We start from the raw sequence: 20,968 nt of genomic DNA, 5'->3' as shown, positions 1-20,968 counted from the left end.
CAGCTAATCTGAGTCCCTGACGGCTGCAAAGACACTGTGCATACCTGTGGTGTGATAACAATATGCTGTAGTTGAGAAAGAGATATGAGAAAAAGAAGATGTAAGTCGTAAGGAAGGAGGAAGTAAGAGAGGAGCTGATATGTGTAGTATAACCTATAGACTGCTTGGCTTACAGAATACGTATGAGCCTAATATTTATTGTGGATAAATATCTGATGCTCCCATCAATAAAAGAAGCTTGCTGATCACTCATATTGAGCGTCTGAGTTCTCACTCACCGCGACAATTGAGCTGTTCCTTCTCTCTCACCCACAGGAAGGGCAAAAGAGAAAAAGAGGATGGAAAAACTCATGTTTCAAGATAATGGCAGGGAGACCACTCACCAGTTACTGTGAGTGACAAAATGTAGTTGATAACAGGAAAAAAAATTTAGTTCATTTAAATATGGTAAATATAGCAGGATAATGAGGAAGAAAAGGAAAACTTGATCACACTCCCTCCACACCCCTTTTTATCTGAGGCTCAACTTCACTCCTTCATCCCCAGCGCCTCCCTAAGACCAGCACGGGGGCAAGTCGAATAGGGGCTGCAGTCAGCTCTTAAAAGGTTGCCTCCTCCACTCCTGACTCCTCAAGCTGTTTCCCTGATTGAGAGCAAAGCGTGTTGTCTGGGTGTTTTGCTGAGCCAGAGTGCACTGGGAAAAGCCAGCCTCATCTCCAGGTGAGAGCAGGCCAGGAGAGCAGTCCCACAGAGCAGGCAATCCTGTCCTTGCAGGCAGTGGGGCACAGAGGACACGCAGGGCTGGAGTGGGAAGGGGGCTCTGCAGCCCCTGAGCTCCCCGGGGCCGTTCCTGCCTCGCTCTTTGTAGCTCAGTGACCACCTCTGGGGAGTGTCAGGGCTAAGCGCGTTCACACTGAGCTATCAGCCACTGCCAGGCACTCATACAACCCATAATATGTGCCACAGCACAGGGCCACAGCAGTAGGAAAGGTAAACCAAACTAGAGAGAAACCTCTTCATTGCAGCCATTTCATTCTGTGAATACCAAAACATGTGTGGCTGCTTGGCAGTATTGTTATCAGTTTTTTGCATCCAGTTTGTGTTCTAGTCTTGCACATTTTTTTGTTCCATTTAGAGTATAGAAATTTGACATAAAATAAAGCCTTTGCTGGTCCTCAGTGATGAAAGGACATGAGTGCAGATCAGTTGAATTTCTGATTCTGCTAAATGCAACATGTAAGTCTTGTCATGTTCAGTAAGAACTTTCAGAGTCACAGAATTGCAACTCATGCATTTTATTGTAGAAATAAAAATTGGAAATTGCCACAAATAAATACACACATTGGACTAGCTATAAATATGTTAGGGAAAGAGATACAAACAAGGAAGAGCAATGGGTAATTCACTAAGCTCAACTTCACCACCAGGCAGGCCTATGAACAGAATTTCACCACGGTGCAATTTGACACAGTCGGAATAGCAAATCTTAACCAAGAGGTGTTCCCTGTCTTGGGGAGGAGAGCAAAGCAATCCTGTTGTCCTGTCTGCACAGTGGGGTCATATTCCCATCCTCTGCCAGGCACGATTTGAAATGCCAAATTGATCCTTTTGGGAGAAATGCAGGTGAGGCTGCAGTCAAAATACCTCCTTGCTGCCATGAATGGGGGTGGGCAGCCAGCTGCTGTGGAGATGAGGGATAGCCAGGGTTGTGATTGCAAAGGCTGTGAGTCTTGGGCAGGGTCTGAACACTCAATTAGCATCACTCCCTCTTCCACTGGGCCCAGGCAGAGGTAAAGGGGCTCTGCCTGATGATCCATCACCCCACCAGCAGACTCTCATGCCCACATTAATCCCTTCACCACACAGGACTTAGGAATCGTTCCTTCCATTAAGGCTAAATGACTTTCTTAAAAATATGTAGCTCAAATATTTAGCTATGTGTAAATAAAATAATAATGTATTTATCTCACAATAATTTTACTCAAATGCTACAAATGAAGTTTTTTAAATTTGGATGTTGAAGACTGAACATCAGTATCATCTACACTGCCTCGAGAGTTGCATCAGAAAGTAAATTACTTTTTACTACAGTTTTCAAGATTTTGCATTATACTCCAGCTGTTATCACAGTTCCTACTTGATGAAAAACTCCCACTTCACACAGGAGAACATCTTCAGCAGTGCCTTTTCCAGCTTGGGATTACTGAAAATCAGAATAAGGGAATGAACACCTGGAAAAGCACACAGGTACATGTATAAAAGGAGTTTCATGATATTTTCTTTCTTCGTGGCATAAATTATTGTCAAGACCAAACATACAAAGTTGATGCTGTACATCACTAAGAAGGAGAGGACAGATTTCATGGCTCTGATGTGGGCATCCATGCTGAGGTCTTTCATGGAGCTTGTCTGCATTGTGCGCTTGTGTCTCCAGAGGGAAAAGAGAAGGAAAACAGCAGAAAAGATGACTGCCAGGAATGAGGCAGCAAATACAAAACCGGAGAGTAAAAAAGCAGAGAAAAGATGTTTATCCTTTCTGATAGTTACTTCCCAAAAATTTCCTTGACTGGTGGAAGTGATGTTGTTCCTCTGTAGAGTTTCAGAGAGGTCAGATATAAAGATGCTGATAGCTAAGGCTACAATCTCTGAGCCCAACAAGAGCCAGGGCATCATCCTGTCAAGCTTTACTTTCAGGTAGATGAAGAAGCTGTTCCTGAAATTGGCAATTTTTACGCAGTAGAAACCACAAAGACAGGCTGAGACCCACAAGTTGGAATAATTAAAAAAGACTGCCAAAGATCTAATTACTTGTCGTATGGTTTGAACATGAAGGATATTGGGATAAATCATTGAAAGGAAGCGATATATCCATGTGAAACACAAGTACCAAATCCTGGAGCATCCCAGCAGCAGCAAGATCTTCTCATTAGAGTTCAGGGTTTTCTTTTGGACCCAGGCAATGCAAAGCACACAAACGATGAAAGCATTTATCCACATGCCCACAAACACCTCCAGGGTGATGATGGCCACAGTTGTGGCCCCGTGTGCAGTGACATTGGATTGCTGTGGAAAAGGTGAAGCTTCCATGGTGTGAGCTGGGGAGCAGAGCTGTGCTGGCCAAGGGGGCTGTGGCAGCAGAGCCTGAGGCAGGTCAGTGGCTGCTGTTGGTGGAGTGTCAGGGATGGCAAGAGGAGCTTTATAGAGCTGCTGCTGCTGCTGCTGCCGCTGCTTCTGCTGGGGGGGATTTTGGTGCCACTGCTGTGGGCACAGGGCAGGTGCAGGGATGTAAATGCGCTGGGTATCCTCTTACCCAGGGCCACTCTTGACTATTTGAATGTTGGTTTGGGGGGGCTGTGCTGGGTGACACAAAGAGCGGAGATGTTTTTCTGTGGTGGAGATTGTTTTGATTTTGATACTGATCCCTGTTTGCTCAGTGTCAGGTTTCAGGATCTTGGTTCCTGTGTCCCTTTTTTGCCTATGATGATCATGCAGAGACCTGGCTGTGCTCAGCAGGTCAGGGGACTCATTGTCCTTTTCAGTCTGAGAGTCTGGGTGCTGCAACATTGAGCCCTGATGTTGGAGAATTGCAGTTTTATTTTATACTTCACAGGCACTGAAATCCATGTTGGTTTTTCCAGTGGCATTGCCTTACGAGTAAGTGAAGAGCTCCATAGTATAGCAGGTGAAGGGAGCCAAGAAAATAAAGCTTGTACTTCTTACAAGTTTAATTTGGACCATATAACATAAAAGGCTAAAAATCAGACAAGTCCCTGTGCCATGATTCCAATCTCATCTGCTTGGGAAAGGGAAGGCTTTCAAAGATGGCACCATGCTGGGTTTCCCCCACACTGCAGCGCCCTAAAGCTTCCTAATCAATTTAGACCCTGAAAGCTGAGAGGTTTTTCCCAGCCAAACTGCGTTAAGCTCTGTGGGGCATGGACTGCCCGTGCCCTTTGGGGTAGTACAGGACCTGTCCCATTTGGCCTTGCACATCAGGACCACAGCAACCAAGCAGACTCATCTGATGCTGTGGTGGAAGCAGGAGAAATGAAAGCCCAAGCAAGAGCTCTATGGTTACAGGAAATGAACCCCCAGCATTTTCTCTCTTCCAAAGGATGATAGCCATGTTTTCGGTGGGATAGAACAGCCAGCAGGATCTTGAATGAATATTCATATCACATGCTCCTAATTGCATTGACTGGCCGCCATAAAGACTTGGAATATGACCCAGAGCACATTTTCCATTCTCTTCCAGTGCGGGGGGGCATACGTGGCCCGAAGGTCAAAGTCCGGCTAGCTGAGGGCGAATGGCCGACGCCTCTCTGCAATTACTAGTCAGCACCCTGTGGCGTCTGAGGGCCTTGGGCTGCGCTGGCTGCGGACTGGTTCACACCGCTGGTATTGGCAAGGAAAGGAGCTGACCACTTGTCCGGGGGTTAACATTGGTTTATTGATTGTCCTGGTTTAGGACAAATTAGGGGAAATCTCTAAAAGGGAGCCCCCCAAAACAAAACAAACCTCCAACCACCCCTCCCCCAACACCGGGTTCGGGAAGGAATTTCTCGGAGGAGCAAAGTGGAAAACAAAACCTATTTATTTACAAGTAACAAAAGAACACTCCCCAACACAAGAAAAGAAAAGAAAAGAGACCAGACTGTGTTGTGAAGGGCGCTGAGCTTCTCTCGCAAGCTTCGGGTGTCCTGGAGCTTTCAGGTCAGGTCCGGAGCCGGTCCAGTATCTTCAGGGGAGGGTAAGAAAGAGAGAACAAAAGAAAAGGGAAAAAAAAACAGTGCAAAAAGCAGAAAGCAAGTAAGCAAGCGGCTAGCCAAGCCAAGCAGCAAAAGCCAAAAGCTAGAAGTGCCTAGTCACACACTCCCTCCTCTCTTCCCCGCCCCACCGCAGCAAGACGGCTGGGGCGGGGGGGGGGGGGGAGAGGAAAGGCACAACTGCCAGACACAACACACGATATTGGGATAAAGGCTGTCACCCCACGACGTTGATGGTATAGGGGAATCCAACATGGGGAAACCAGCCAGGAAAGTGGCCCCGAATAGGGGGTGAAACAGGATTATAAAGGAGGGGGGTGTGTACAGGTGGAACCAATCGGGAAAGGTGAGGGGATGAAGTTCACAGAACTGACACTCCATGGAAACCAATAATCAAAAGGTAAGGGAGGGGTCCCGGGACCCCAGCCAATCACCACCTCCAGGGGAACGGGGAACGAAAGTTCTGGAAAACCAGGAGGAGGGGGGGGTGATTGACTGAGCCCAGGGAGGAGAAAAGATTTACTAAAAAGGGAAAAAGGGGCAGGAGAAATTATACAACTTGGGTGACAGACACAGGGGTAACCATAGTAACATAAGGGACATCAGGGCTGTGGCGGGAAAACTGGGGAGGACAAAACCATTTTACACATAATAGGGGGGAACAATACATAAATTGGGGGAATAACACAAGAAACTTAACAACACACTACAACATTCCAGCACTGGAAAGCCATTCCCATTGAGTTCTGGCACCTCTCATGTGTCAGCTTCTCCAGGCTGGGCACATCCTGCATCTGTGCCCATGGGCTGTGCAGGGTGGCTGTGCTGGTGGACACCCTGTCCCCTGCAGTGCCAGCTGACTGGGGCTGGTGCACAGGACAGACAGGGATTGTGTGCTGGCTGTCACATTCTCAGGGGTTTCATGGGGAGGGAAGAATGGATCTGCAGTGTTGTTTTCTGGGACTTTGTGTGGTGTTATGTGTGGTAACATGTGCAAGGTGCTGAGTTTTGCCTGCTGAGTGTTGTGGCATGTGAGGTTGGGAGGGATGGATGCTGCACTGGATGGAGGGAACGAGATGGATCGTTCAGGGTTTTCCTCTGAAACTGGACAGGATTATCAGATAAAAGGGTGAAGTGCAAGAGCAGCAGCAACAGGGGAAAAAGGGATGTGTGGCTGATTCTGTCCTTTCAAGGCCTTTCACACGGCAGATGTTTCCAGCAGAGATGCTTACAATCTGCCTCTAGACCTCATCTGCTGGTAGAAGTGACCAATTCAGGTTCTGTTTTGTATTTTCTGGCACTATTTCATGTTTCACCTGATGTGAAGGGTTGTCCTCAGGGAGAAGCCAGAACTCCACTGAGCTCTTCCTTCTCTCTCACCCACAGGAAGGGCAGAGGTGAAAAAAGAGATGGAAATACTCAGGATTGGAAATAATGGCAGGGAGATCACTCACCAGTTACTGTCAGAGACACAAAGAATTTGACACCAAGAAAATGAATCTAATTGATGTAAATATATAAAATAAAGCAGGATAATGAGGAAGAAATGGAAAACTTGATCACACTCCCTCCACACCCCTTTCATCTGAGGCTCAACTTCACTCCTTCATCTCTAGCGTCTCCCTAACAGCAGCACAGGGGCAAGTCGAATAGGGGCTGCAGTCAACACTTAACAGGTTGCCTCCTCCACTCCTGACTCCTCAAGCTGTTTCCCTGATTGAGAGCAAAGCCTGTTGTCTAGGTGTTTCGCTGAGCCAGAGTGCACTGGGAAAAGCCAGCCTCATCTCCAGGTGAGAGCAGGCCCCGGGAGCAGTCCCACAGAGCAGGCAATCCTGTCCTTGCAGGCAGTGGGGCACAGAGGACACGCAGGGCTGGAGTGGGAAGGGGGCTCTGCAGCCCCTGAGCTCCCCGGGGCCATTCCTGCCTCGCTCTTTGTGGCTCAGTGACCACCTCTGGGGAGTGTCAGGGCTCAGCGTGTTCACACTGAGCTATCAGCCACTGCCAGGCACTCATACAACCCATAATATGTGCCACAGCACAGGGCCACAGCAGAAGGAAAGGTAAACCAAACTAGAGAGAAACCTCTTCATTGCAGCCATTTCATTCTGTGAATACCAAAATATTTGTGGCTGCTTGGCAGTATTGTTATCAGTTTTTTGCATCCAGTTTGTGTTCCAGTCTTGCACATTTTTCTAAACCATTAAGAGTGTAGGAATTTGACAGGCAATAAAGCCCTTGCTCGTCCTCAGAAGTCAATGGGCCTCAGTTGAATTTCTGATTCTGCCAAATTCAACATATGAGTCTTGTCATGTTCAATATGAACTTTCAGAGTCACAGAATCACAACTCATGCACTTTATTGTAGAAATACAAATTGGGAATTGCCACAAATAAATACACACATTGGACTCGCTCTAAATATATTTAGTAAAAAAGAAGCAAAGAAGGAAGAGCAATGGGTAATTTATTAAGCTCAACTTCACCACCAGGCAGGTCTATGAACAGAATTTCACCAGGGTTCAATTTGACACAGTCGGAAAGAGCAAGTCTTAACCAAGAGGTGTTCCCTGCTTTGGGGAGGAGAGCAAAGCAATCCTGTTGTCCTGTCTACACAATGGGGTTATAGTCTCATCCTCTGCCAGGCAGGATTTGAAATGCCAAATTGATCCTTTTGGGAGAAATGCAGGTGAGGCTGCAGTCAAAATACCTCCTTGCTGCCATGGGGTGGGCAGCCAGCTGCTGTGGAGATGAGGGATAGCCAGGGTTGTGATTGCAAAGGCTGTGAGTCTTGGGCAGGGGCTGAACACTCAATTAGCATCACTCCCTCTTCCACTGGGCCCAGGCAGAGGTAAAGGGGCTCTGCCTGATGATCCATCACCCCACCAGCAGACTCTCATGCCCACATTAATCCCTTCACCACACAGGGGCTTAGGCATCGTTCCTACCATCAGGGCCAAATGAATTTGTTAATAACAAAAATATATCTGAAAGATTCAGGGAAATATAAATACAATAATATTTTTTTAGCTCACAATAATTAAGCTCAAATATATGAATGAAGTTTTCAAACTTGGAGATTGAGGAGTGAACATCAGTATCATCAACACTGCATGGAGAACTGAATCTCAAATTAAATTTCTTGTTTTTTACAGTTTTCAAGATTTTGCAAGAATTCCAGCTGTTATCACAATTCCTACTTGATGAAAACCTCACATTTTATATAGGAGAGAATTTTCAGCAGTGTTTTTTCCAGCTTGGGATTACTGAAAATTAGAATAAGGGAATGAACACCTGGAAAAGCACACAGGTACATGTATAATAGGAGTGTCATGATATTTTCTTTCTTTGTGCCATAAATTTTTGTCAAGACCAAACATACAAAGTTGATGCTGTACATCACTAAGAAGGAGAGGACAGATTTCATGGCTCTGATGTGGGCATCCATGCTGAGGTCTTTCATGGAGCTTGTCTGCATCGTGCGCTTGTGTCTCCAGAGAGAAAAGAGAAGGAAAACAGCAGCAAAGATGACAGCCAGGAATGAAGTTGCATATACAAAACCAGATAGTAAAACGGAAGAGAAATTATGTATATCCTTTCTGATAGTTACTTCCCAAAAATTTCCTTGACTGGTGGAAGTGATGTTGTTCCTCTTGAGAGTTTCAGGCAAGTCAGAAAGGATGATGCTGATAGCCAAGGCTACAGTCTCTGACCCCAACAAGAGCCAGGGCACCATCCTGTCAACTTTTACTTTCAGGTAGATGAAGAAGCTGTTCCTGAAATTGGCAATTTTTAGGCAGTAGAAACCACAAAGACAGGCTGAGATCCACAAGTTGGAATAATTAAAAAAGGTTGCCAAAGATCTAATTAGTTGACGTATGGTTTGAACATAAAGGTAATTGGGATTAATCATTGAAAGGAAGCGATGTATTCCTGTGAAGGACAAATACCAAATCCTGGAGCATCCCAGCAGCAGCAAGATCTTCTCATTAGATTTCAGGGTTTTCTTTTTGACCCAGGCAGAGCAAAGAACAGAAGAGATGAAAGCATTTATCCACATGCCCACAAACACCTCCAGGGTGATGATGGCCAGAGTGGTGGCCCCGTATGCAGTGACATTGGATTGCTGTGCAGGGAGAGAAGCTTCCATGGTGTGAGCTGGGGAGCAAGAGCTGTGCTAGCCAAGGGGACTGTGGCAGCAGAGCCTGAGGCAGGTCAGTGGCTGCTGTTGGTGGAGTGTCAGGGATGGCAAGAGGAGCTTTATAGAGCTGCTGCTGCTGCTTCTGCTGGGGGAGATTTTGGTGCCGCTGCTGTGGGCACAGGGCAGGTGCAGGGATGTAAATGAGCTGGGTATCCTCTTACCCAGGGCCACTCTTGACTATTTGAATGTTGGTTTGGGGGGGCTGTGCAGGGTGACACAAAGAGCGGAGATATTTTTCTGTGGTGGAGTGTGTTTTGATTTTGATACTGTTTGATCAGTGTCAGGGTTCAGGATCTGGATTCCTCTGTCCTTGTTTTGCCTATGATGATCATGCAGAGCCCTGGCTGTTCTCAGCTGGTCAGGGGACTCATTGTCCTTTTCAGTCTGAGAGTCTGAGTGCGGCAACATTGAGTCCAGATGCTGAAAAACTCGGGTTCATTTTGATGCTTCACAGGCATTGAAATCCATGTTGGTTTTTCCAATGGCATTGCCATCAGAGGAAGTGAAGAGCCCCATAGTAGGGCAGGTGATGAAAGACACCTAAAGTAAAGCTGGATTTTTTCGAATGTTTAATTTGGGCCACATGGTAGGAAAGAGAAAAAATCAGACAAGTCCCTGTGCCAGGATTCCCATCTCATCTGCTTGAAAAAAGTGAAGGCTTTCAAAGATTGCACCATGCTGACATTCCCCCACACTACAGAGACCTAAAGCTTCCAAATAAATATAGGCCCTGAAAGCTGTGAGGTTTTTCACAGGCAAGTTGTGTTAAGCCCTGTAGAGCATGGACTGGCCATGCCCTTTGGGGTAGTACAGGACCTGTCCCATTTGGCCTTGCACATCAGGACTACAGTAACCCAGGAGATTTCATCTGATGCTGTGGTGGAAACAGGAAAAATGAAAGCCCAAGCAAGAGCTCTATGGCTACAGGAAATGAACCCCCAGCATTTTCTCTCTTCCAAATGATGATAACCATGTTTTCTGGGATAGAACAACCAGCAGGATTTTACATGAATATTCATATCACATGCTCCTGATTGCACTGATTTCCCACCATAAAGACTTGGAATGTGACCCAGAGCAGTTTTCCATTCCCTTCCAGCACTGGGCAGCCATTCCCATTGAGTTCTGGCACCTCTCATGTGTCAGCTTCTCCAGGCTGGGCACATCCTGCATCTGTGCCCATGGGCTGTGCAGGGTGGCTGTGCTGATGGACACCCTGTCCCCTGCAGTGCCAGCTGACTGGGGCTGGTGCACAGGACAGACAGGGTTTCTGTGCTGGCTGTCATATTCTCAGGGGTTTCATGAGAATGGAAGAAAGGAAGCCATCATGGTTCACTGGGACTGTGGTGTTTTCTGTGGTACCATGTGCAAGGTGGTGGATTTTGCCAGCTGAGTCTTGTGGCATGTGAGGTTGGGAGGGATGGATGTTGCATTTCATGTAGGGAATGAGAGGGATCTTCCAGGGCTTTTTTGTGTAATCAACCATGGCTTTCAGGTTAAAGCATGACGTGGACGAGCAGCAGGAGAGAAAAAGGGGATGTTTGGCTCTTTCTGTACTTTCAAGGCCTTTCACAGGGCAGATGTGTCCAGCACAGCTGCTTACAATCTGCCTTTGGACCTTAGATGCTGGTGACAGAAATGATCATTTCACATTAGATTTGCTGTGTTCTTTATTGGAGATATTTCATGTTTCAGCTGTTGTGATGGGTGGACCTTGTGCAGCTGTCACATTCCCACCCAGCTGCTCCTACACTCTCACCTATATTCGGTGCCGGGGTGGAAAATAAGATGGAAATACTCATGGACTGAGATAAAGACGGGAGATCAATCTCCAGGTAATGTCATCAACAGAAGAGTCTAGAGAAGAACAAAAACAAGTCATTTGTTGACTGTTGGAAATATTGTAGGTTGATAAGCAACCAAAGAGAAAATTTGAATCTGCTATCTTCCACCCGCTCCTTTTCCTCGGATCAGTTTGACGTCACTTTCCCACGTTTTCTACATCTTTCCCCTACATCAGGGATGGGGAATGGGGGTTGCAGTCAGTTCATACCAAGTTGTCTCCTCCACTCTGTCCTTGCACTCTTCCCCTGCTCTAGCAATGGTCCCTCCATTGGGCTGCAGTTCTTCAGCATGAGCTGATTCCAGCGTGGCCTCTGCAGGGGCTGCCATCCCTCAGGATACACCCAGCCCACCGATTGTGATGTGGGGTTCTCCTGGGGCTGCAGGCACCTCTCCTTTCCATCACAGACCTCCATGGGCTGCAGGGCACACTTGCCTCACCATGGTGCTTTTCACAGGCTGCAGGGGAATTCTTTCTCCAGCACATGGAGCAACCTATCCCCTCCCTTCCTTGGCCCTGTTCTTCAGGAATGTTTCACACAATATTCCTCGGTCCTCCCTGCTTGGATATGTTCCATCCACAACTGGACTCCAATGAGCAGAAGGTACCATCAGTTTCAGGATGCAATCCATAAAAACAAAATAAAATCCCCTCAGGGCAGTTGTCATGAACTTCTCATGGAAATAAAAATTCAAATCCTAATCCTTCTTATCCCCAGAAGGCAGAGTGACACGGTATCTAGTGGCTTTAATTATTTGTTTGCTTGTTTCTGGGCAGTTGCTGTTTAAGGAGAGTTGGGTAGTTTGGTGAGGCAGCCTGCTAGAATCACTGGTTCAGATGTTGCTTTGGTCTAAATGTTTGCATCTCTCAGTTCAGATGCAGGGAGGAAGCTTTTTACAGGTGAGATGAGCAATGCACACCTGGCACTGGGTGTGAGGTAAAACGACCCTCTGAGCGTGAGCGTGGTAAAAGAAATGACCAGTTCAGGTTCTGCTCTGTTCATGCTGGTGTGAAGGAAACTTTCCTGTCTCACCACCCAGGAGGCCTCTGGCAGTCACGCCCCAGCACCAGAGACTGTCACTGCAGACAGCAAAGCCCCTTCATCGTGGGCAGCTGCCCCTCTCCACTCTCTGCGCACACCATGCTCACAGCCAGACCAGGTTTCCTCACCAGCTTGGCACTGGCTTTCCCATAGTGGAGCCTCAGGCCTCTGGATCTTTCAAGCACTTTAGTCATGGCACAGTAGCACAGAAGCAGCTCAAGCTGGGTGCCTCTGAGGAGGTAAGCCAAACAATTGGATCCCTGGGATTTTGTGTCCTTCCTGTCTGTGCACATGATGACTGAGGTGTCCTGAGTGTCCAGTCAGCTGGCTGGTGCCACAGGTCCCTGTGCCCTTTGCTGTGCAAGGCCTGGCACCATGCTTGGGACTCCCAGCCCTTCCCCACAGCCTGCAGCTCCCTCCTATTGCAGCTGCTCCCTGAGCTGTCTGCACTGAATGTGTTCTTCCCCACTGGAACTATTTCACATTTCACTCTAATGGGGAGGTGTCCTTAGGCAGCTCTCAGAGCCCCACTCAGTCACTCCTTGATTTTCACTTTGGAATAGGACAGTCTGGCAAATAAGATGGAACTGCTCATGAGTCAAGATGAAGGGTTTGGATTATTCTCACTGACCCCAATTATTCTCCCAGACAAAACAGACGTGAGAAAGGGCAAATCAGTTTAATTTATGGCCTATTGAAAACAGAGTAGGATGATGTAGAACATGCACACAACTAGAATATGTGATCTTCACCCGCCAGTAATGTCAGGCTTAATTTAACTCATTCAGAGATCCTCTGGCATGTCCTCTCATCAGGAGCACAGACGGACAGGGACTGTAGTTGGCAGTTCATAAAACTGTTGTTGTTATGTTGTCTCCTTCATTATTCTCCTGCTCCAGCATGGCTCCCTCCCATGGCTTGCAGTCCTTCAGGACTTCCCTTTACCCAGAGGACCCACAGTGGTCCCTGAAATGATGAGCAGTTTCTGGTGTTGGGACCATTGGAGTGCCTGGAATTGGCTTTTCCCAGCATGGGACAGCCTTGACCTCACCTGGTTGAGACCCCACTGGCCCCCAGCTGCAGCTCCTGGCCCAGGCACCCTGTACATCTGCCTGTGGGTCACTGTGAGATGAAGCTGTGGTTTCATTCCACGCTGCACCTTGCACAAACCCCACCTTCCTGGGGCTGTAAGGGAGCCAGAGTGCACTGGAAAAAGCCAACCTCATTTCCAGGTGAGAGCAGACCAGGAGAGCAGTCCCACAGAGCAGGCAATCCTGTCCTTGCAGGCAGTGGGGCACAGAGGACACGCAGGGCTGGAGTGGGAAGGGGGCTCTGCAGCCCCTGAGCTCCCCGGGGCCGTTCCTGCCTCGCTCTTTGTGGCTCAGTGACCACCTCTGGGGAGTGTCAGGGCTAAGCGCGTTCACACTGAGCTATCAGCCACTGCCAGGCACTCATACAGCCCATAATATGTGCCACAGCACAGGGCCACAGCAGAAGGAAAGGTAAACCAAACTAGAGAGAATCCTCTTCATTGCAGCCATTTCATTCTGTGAATACCAAAACATTTGAGGCTGCTTGGCAGGATTGTTTTCCATTTTTACATCCAGTTTGTGTTCCAGTCTTGCACAGTTTTCTGTTCCATTTAGAGTGTAGAAATTTTACATAAAATAAAGCCCTTGCTGGTCCTCAGTAATGAAAGGGCCTGGGTGCAGCTCAGTTGAATTTCTGATACTGTCAAATTCAACATGTAAGTCTTTTCATTTTCAATAAGAGGTCTCAGAGTCACAGAATCACAGCTCAGGCATTTATTGTAGAAATACAATTTGGGAATTGCCACTAATAAATACACTCTAGCTGGACTACCTCTAAATATTTTTATGAACATAGAAGCAAATGACAAAGGGCAATGGGTAATTTATTATGCAGAACTTCACCACCAGGAAGGCCTATGAACAGAGTTTCACCAGGGAACAATCTGACACAGTTGGAGGAGCAAATCATAACCGAGAGCTGTTCCCTGCTTTGGGGAGGAGAGCAAAGCAATCCTGTTGTCCTGTCTGCACAGTGGGGTCATATTCCCATCCTCTGCCAGGCAGGATTTGAAATGCCAGATCAATTCTTGTGGGAGAAATGCAGGTGAGGCTGCAGTCAAAATACCTCCTTGCTGCCATGGTGAATGGGGGTGGGCAGCCAGCTGCTGTGGAGATGAGGGATAGCCAGGGTTGTGATTGCAAAGGCTGTGAGTCTTGGGCAGGGTCTGAACACTCAATTAGCATCACTCCCTCTTCCACTGGGCCCAGGCAGAGGTAAAGGGGCTCTGCCTGATGATCCATCACCCCACCAGCAGACTCTCATGCCCACATTAATCCATTCGCCACACAGGGGCTTAGGCATCATTCCTACCATCAGGACTAAATGAGTTTGTTATTAAAAAATATATATCACAAAGATTTAGCTAAATCTAAATGTTATAATAAAGTATTTAGCTCAAAATAATGAAGCTCGACAGATAAAAATAAGTTTTCTTAACTTGCGTGTTGAAGAGTGAACATCAGTATCATCTACCCTGCCTGGACAGTTGCATCAGAAAGTAAATTACTTTTTACTACAGTAAAAGATCAACATTTTTCATGGGCTCCAGCTGTTATCACAGTTCCTACTTGATGAAAAACTCACACTTCACACAGAACATAATCTTCAGCATTGCTTTTTCCAGCTTGGGATTACTGAAAATCAGAATAAGGGAATGAACACCTGGAAATGCACACAGGTACATGTATAATAGGAGTGTCATGATATTTTCTTTCTTTGTGCCATAAATTATTCTCAAGACCAAACATACAAAATTTATGCTGTACATCACTAAGAAGGAGAGGACAGATTTCATGGCTCTGATGTGGGCATCCATGCTGAGGTCTTTCATGGAGCTTGTCTGCATTGTGCGCTTGTGTCTCCAGAGGGAAAAGAGAAGGAAAACAGCAGAAAAGATGACTACCAGGAATGAGGCAGCAAATAGAACACCAGAGAGTAACAAAGGAGAGAGAAGATATTTATCCTTTCTGATAGTTACTTCCCAAAAATTTTCTTGGCTGGTGGAAGTGTCATTGCTCCTCTTGAGAGTTTCAACCAGGTCAGAGAGAATGATGCTGACAGCCAAGGTTACAAACTCTGACCCCAACAAGAGCCAGGGCACCATCCTGTCAACCTTTACTTTCAGGTAGATGAAGAAGCTGTTCCTGAAATTGGCAATTTTTACGCAGTAGAAACCACAAAGACAGGCTGAGACCCACGAGTCGGAATAATTAAAAAAGGTCCCCAAAGATCTAATTACTTGACGTATGGTTTGAACATGAAGGATATGGGGATAAATCATTGAAAGGAAGCGATATATCCATGTGAAGCACAAAGAGGAAATCCTGGAGCATCCCAGCAGCAGCAAGATTTTCTCATTAGAGTTCAGGGTTTTCTTTTTGACCCAAGCAACGCAAAGCAAACAAACAAGGAAGGCATTTATGCACGTGCCCAACACCACCTCGAGGGTGATGATGGCCAGAGTGGTGGCCCCGTATGCAGTGACATTGGATTGCAGTGGGAAGAAAGAAGCTTCCATGGTGTGAGCTGGGGAGCAGAGCTGTGCTGGCCAAGGGGGCTGTGGCAGCAGAGCCTGAGGCAGGTCAGTGGCTGCTCTTGGTGGAGTGTCAGGGATGGCAAGAGGAGCTTTATAGAGCTGCTGCTGCTGCTGCTGCTGCTGCTGCTGCTTCTGCTGGGGGGGATTTTGGTGCCGCTGCTGTGGGCACAGGGCAGGTGCAGGGATGTAAATGTGCTGGGTATCCCCTTACCCAGGGCCACTCTTGACTATTTGAATATTGCTTTGGGGGGGCTGTGCAGGGTGACACAAAGAGCGGAGATGATTTTCTGTGGTGGAGATTGTTTTGATTTTGATACTGATCCCTGTTTGATCAGTGTCAGGCTTCAGGATCTGGGTTCTTCTGTCCCCATTTTGCCTATGATGATCATGCAGACACCTGGCTGTGCTCAGCAGGTGAGGGGACTCAGTGTCCTTTTCAGTTTGACAGTCTGGCTGCGGCAACATTCACTCCAGGTTCTGGAGAAGTGGAGTTTATCTTGATGCTTCAAAGGCATTGAAATCCATGTTGGCTTTTCCAATGGCATTGCCCTTAGAGTAAGTGAAGTGCCTCATAGTGGAGCAGGTGAAGGGAGCCAAGAAAATAAAGCGAGTACTTCTTACAAGTTTAATTAGGACCATATAACATAAAAGGCTAAAAATCAGACAAGTCCCTGTGCCAGGATTCCCATCTCATCTGCTTGGGAAAGTGAAGGCTTTCAAAGATGGCACCATGCTGAGTTTCCCCCACTGCAGTGCCCTAACACTTCCAAATCAATTTAGACCCTGAAAGCTGTGAGGTTTTTCCCAGCCAAGCTGTGTTAAGCTCTGTGGGGCATGGACTGCCCGTGCCCTTTGGGGTAGTACAGGACCTGTCCCTGCACATCAGGACCACAGCAACCAAAGGGGATCTGAACTGACGCTTCCCAGGTGGAATCAGGAAAAATGAAAGCCCAAGCAAGAGCTCTATGGCTACAGGAAATGAACCCCCAGCATTTTCTCTCTTCCAAATGATGATAGCCATGTTATCTGTGGGATATAACAGCCAGCAGAATCTTACATGAATATTCATATCACATGCTCCTAATTGCACTGATTTCCCACCATAAAGACTTGGAATGTGGCCCAGAGCAGTTTTCCATTCTGTTCCAGCACGGGGCAGCCATTGCCATTGAGTTCTGGCACCTCTCATGTGTCAGCTTCTCCAGGCTGGGCACATCCTTCGTCTGTGCCCATGGGCTGTGCAGGGTGGCTGTGCTGATGGACACCCTGTCCCCTGCAGTGCCAGCTGAGTGGGGCTGGTGCACAGGACAGACAGGGTTTCTGTGCTGGCTGTCACATTCTCAGGGGTTTCATGGGGAAATGGAAGAATGGATCTGCAGTAGTGTTACCTGTGGCATTTGTGTTTTCTGCGGTGACATCTGCAAGGTGCTGGATTTTGCCTGCTGAGTCTTGTGGCATGTGAGGTTGGGAGGGATGGATGTTGCACTGGATGTAGGGAATGAGATGTACCTTCCAGGGCTTTTTTGTGTAATCATCAGTGGCTTTCAGGTTACAGCATGAAGTGCATGAGCAGCAGCAGTGAAAACGGGGATGTGAGGCTGTTTCTGTCTTTTCAAGGCCTTTCACAGGGCAGATGTGTCCAGCACAGCTGCTTACAATCTGCCTTTGGACATGAGCTTGTGACAGAAATAATTCGTTCCAAGTGCTTTTACTGTGTTCTCGCTGGAGATATTACATGTTTCACCTGCTGTGATGGGTGGACCTTGTGCAGCTGTCACATTCCTACCCAGCTGCTCCTTCACTCTCACCTACAGTCGGGGCCAGGATGGAAAAAGTGGCGGCAAACCTCATGGATTGCGATAAAGACAGGAGATCAATCTCCCGGTAATGTCATCAACAGAAGAGTCTTGAGAAGAACAAATTAAAGTTATTTATTGACTATTGGAAATATTGTAGGCTGATAAGAAACAAAGAGAAAATTTGAACCTGCTGCCTCCACCGTCCCCTTCTTCCTCAGAGCAGTTTGATGAATCTTTCCCAGCTTCTCTACATCTTTCCCCTAGGGATGTAGAGGGATGATCAGGGATGGGGAATGGGGGCTGCAGTCAGTTCATAACAAGTTGTCTCCTACTCTCTTGCACTCTTCCGTTGCTCTAGCAATGGTCCCTCCATTGGGCTGCAGTCCTTCAGCATGAGCTGATTCCAGCGTGGCCTCTGCAGGGGCTGCCATCCCTCGGAATACACCCACCCCAATGATTGTGCTGTGGGGTTCTCCTGGGGATGCAGGTGCCTCTCCTTTCCATCACAGACCTCCATGGGCTGCAGGGCACACTTGCCTCACCATGGTGCTTTTCACAGGCTGCAGGAGAATTCTTTCTCCTGCACATGGAGCAACCTATCCCCTCCCTTCCTTGGCCCTGTTCTTCAGGAATGTTTCTCACAATATTCCTCGGTCCTCCCTACTTGGTTATGTTCCATCCATAACTGGACTTCTATGAGCAGAAGGCCCCAGGTGTTTCAGGATGCCAATCCTGGAAAACAAAATGAAATCTCCTCAGGTCAGGTGTCATGAACTTGTTATGGAAATAGAATTAAATCCTAATCCTTCTTAGCACCAAAAGGGACATTGGCATGTTATCAAGCGGCTTTAATTATTTGTTTGCTTGTTTCTGTTTAAGGAGAGTTGGGTAGTTTGGTGAGGCAGCCTGCTAGAATCAGTGCTTGAGAGGTTGCTCTGGTCTAAATGGTTGTATCTCTCAGTTCAGAAGCAGGGAGGAAGCTTTTTACAGGTGAGATGAGAAATGCACACCTGGCACTGGGTGTGAGGTAAAACGACCCTCTGAGCGTGAGCGTGGTAAAAGAAATGACCAGTTCAGGTTCTGCTCTGTTCATGCTGGTGTGAAGGGAACTTTCCTGTCTCACCACCCAGGAGGCCTCTGGCAGTCACGCCCCAGCACCAGAGACTGTCACTGCAGACAGCAAAGCCCCTTCACCGTGGGCAGCTGCCCCTCTCCACTCTCTGCACACACCATGCTCACAGCCAGACCAGGTTTCCTCACCAGCTTGGCACTGGCTTTCCCATAGTGGAGCCTCAGGCCTCTGGATCTTTCAAGCACTTTAGTCATGGCACAGTAGCACAGAAGCAGCTCAAGCTGGGTGCCTCTGAGGAGGTAAGCCAAACAATTGGATCCCTGGGATTTTGTGTCCTTCCTGTCTGTGCACATGATGACTGGGGTGTCCTGAGTGTCCAGTCAGCAGGCAGGTGCCACAGGTCCCTGTGCCCTTTGCTGTGCAAGGCCTGGCACCATGCTTTGGACTCCCAGCACTTCAACACAGCCTGCAGCTCCCTCCCATTGCAGCTGCTCCCTGAGCTGTCTGCACTGAATATGTTCCTCCCCACTGGAACTATTTCACATTTCACTCTCATGGGGAGCTGTCCTCGGGCGGCTCTCAGAGCCTGACTCAGTCACTCCTTGAGTCTCACACTGGAATAAGATAGGAGTTGCAAATAAGGTGGAACTGCTCATGAGTCAAGGTGAAGAGAGGGGAATCACTCCCCAATTACTCTCACTGATCAAACAGCCTTGAGACAGGGAAAATCAGTTTAATTTATTGCCAATTGAATACAGAGTAGGATGATGTAGAACATGCACACAATTAGAATATTTGATCTTCACCCCCCAGTAATCTCAGGCTCGATTTAATTCATTCAGAGATTCTCTAGCCTCCTCTCCTCAGGAGCAAAAGTAATAGGGGTTGTTGTCAGTTCATAAAACGTTGTCTCCTTCATTTTCTTCCTGCGCCAGCATGGCTGCCTCCTATGGCTTGCAGTCCTTCAGGACCTCCCTTTTCCCAGAGAAGCCACAGTAGTCGCTGACAAGAAGAGCAGTTTGGTGTGTTGGGAACATTGGAGTGCCTGGAATTGGCTTTTCCCAGCATGGGACAGCCTTGACCTCACCTGGTTGAGACCCCACTGGCCCCCAGCTGCAGCTCCTGGCCCAGGCACCCTGTACATCTGCCTGTGGGTCACTGTGAGATGAAGCCATGGCTTCATTCCATGCTGCACCTTGCACAAACCCCACCTTCCTGGGGCTGTAAGGGAGCCAGAGTGCACTGGGAAAAGGCAACCTCATCTCCAGGTGAGAGAAGACCAGGAGAGCAGTCCCACAGAGCAGGCAATCCTGTCCTTGCAGGCAGTGGGGCACAGAGGACACGCAGGGCTGGAGTGGGAAGGGGGCTCTGCAGCCCCTGAGCTCCCCGGGGCTGTTCCTGCCTCACTCTTTGTGGCTCAGTGACCACCTCTGGGGAGTGTCAGGGCTCAGTGTTCACACTGAGCTATCAGCCACTGCCAGGCACTCATACAGCCCATAATATGTGCCACAGCACAGGGCCACAGCAGAAGGAAAGGTAAACCAAACTAGAGAGAAACCTCTTCATTGCAGCCATTTCATTCTGTGAATACCAAAACATTTGTGGCTCGCTGGAAGTAATGTTATTTAAGTTTTACAGCCAGTTTGTGTTCCAGTCTTGCACAGTTTTCTGTTCCATTTAGAGTGTAGAAATTTTACATAAAATAAGGCCCTTGCCAGTCCTCAGTAATGAAAGGGCCTGGGTGCAGCTCAGTTGAATTTCTCATACTGGCAAATTCAACATGTAAGTCTTGTCATGTTCAATGAGAACTTTCAGAGTCCCAGAATCACAACTCATGCATTTTATGGTAGAAATACAAATTGGGAATTGCCACTAATAAATACACCCACTGGACTAACTCTAAATATATTTATGAAAAGAGAAGCAAATAAGGGAGAGCAATGAGTCATTCATTAAGCTCAACTTCACCACCAGGCAGGCCTATGAACAGAATTTCATCAGGGAACAATCTGACACTGTCAAAAGAACAAATCTTAACCAAGAGATGTTCCCTGCTTTGGGGAGGAAAGCAAAGAAATCCTGTTGTCCTGTCTGCACAGTGGGGTCATATTCCCATCCTCTGCCAGGCAGGATTTGAAATGCCAAATTGATCCTTTTGGGAGAAATGCAGGTGAGGCTGCAGTCAAAATACCTCCTTGCTGCCATGGTGAATGGGGGTGAGCAGCCAGCTGCTGTGGAGATGAGGGATAGCCAGGGTTGTGATTGCAAAGGCTGTGAGTCTTGGGCAGGGGCTGAACACTCAATTAGCATCACTCCCTCTTCCACTGGGCCCAGGCAGAGGTAAAGGGGCTCTGCCTGATGATCCATCACCCCACCAGCAGACTCTCATGCCCACATTAATCCCTTCACCACACAATGGCATAGGCATCGTTCCTACCATCAGGACTAAATGATTTTGTTAATATAAAAATATTTTTCAAAGATTTAGCTAAATCTAAATATGATAATAACATATTAAGGTCACAATAATTTTGCTCAAATGATACAAATGAAGTTTTCTTAATTTGCATGTTGAAGAGTGAACATCAGTGTCATCTACACTGCCTGGAGAGTTGCATCAG

At 47.5% G+C, this 20,968-nt stretch overlaps 3 protein-coding genes across 3 annotated transcripts; all 3 read right to left on the bottom strand.

The window, feature by feature from the left end:
* Positions 1 to 2,133: 2,133 nt before the first annotated feature.
* On the bottom strand, positions 2,134 to 3,087 carry LOC135445078 (taste receptor type 2 member 9-like). Its single transcript, XM_064707108.1, has one exon. It carries the CDS (start codon positions 3,085 to 3,087, stop codon positions 2,134 to 2,136), a length of 954 nt encoding a protein of 317 aa, XP_064563178.1.
* Positions 3,088 to 7,958: 4,871 nt separating this feature from the next.
* Positions 7,959 to 8,912, bottom strand: LOC135445077 (taste receptor type 2 member 9-like). Its single transcript, XM_064707107.1, has one exon. The coding sequence runs from the start codon at positions 8,910 to 8,912 to the stop codon at positions 7,959 to 7,961; it is 954 nt and encodes a 317-aa protein (XP_064563177.1).
* Positions 8,913 to 14,504: 5,592 nt separating this feature from the next.
* On the bottom strand, positions 14,505 to 15,458 carry LOC135445076 (taste receptor type 2 member 10-like). The gene has a single exon (XM_064707106.1). It carries the CDS (start codon positions 15,456 to 15,458, stop codon positions 14,505 to 14,507), a length of 954 nt encoding a protein of 317 aa, XP_064563176.1.
* Between the last annotated feature and the right edge of the window lie 5,510 nt (positions 15,459 to 20,968).

This window comes from Zonotrichia leucophrys, chromosome 3, assembly GCF_028769735.1.
Source record: "Zonotrichia leucophrys gambelii isolate GWCS_2022_RI chromosome 3, RI_Zleu_2.0, whole genome shotgun sequence".
NCBI classification, from domain to species: Eukaryota; Metazoa; Chordata; class Aves; order Passeriformes; family Passerellidae; genus Zonotrichia; species Zonotrichia leucophrys.
This window is presented reverse-complemented; position numbering and strand designations above follow the sequence as displayed.

Bases quoted from the DNA above. Each gene is read 5' to 3' on its own strand.
- LOC135445078 (XM_064707108.1), bottom strand. From the start codon at position 3,087: ATGGAAGCTTCACCTTTTCCACAGCAATCCAATGTCACTGCACACGGG.
- LOC135445077 (XM_064707107.1), bottom strand. From the start codon at position 8,912: ATGGAAGCTTCTCTCCCTGCACAGCAATCCAATGTCACTGCATACGGG.
- LOC135445076 (XM_064707106.1), bottom strand. From the start codon at position 15,458: ATGGAAGCTTCTTTCTTCCCACTGCAATCCAATGTCACTGCATACGGG.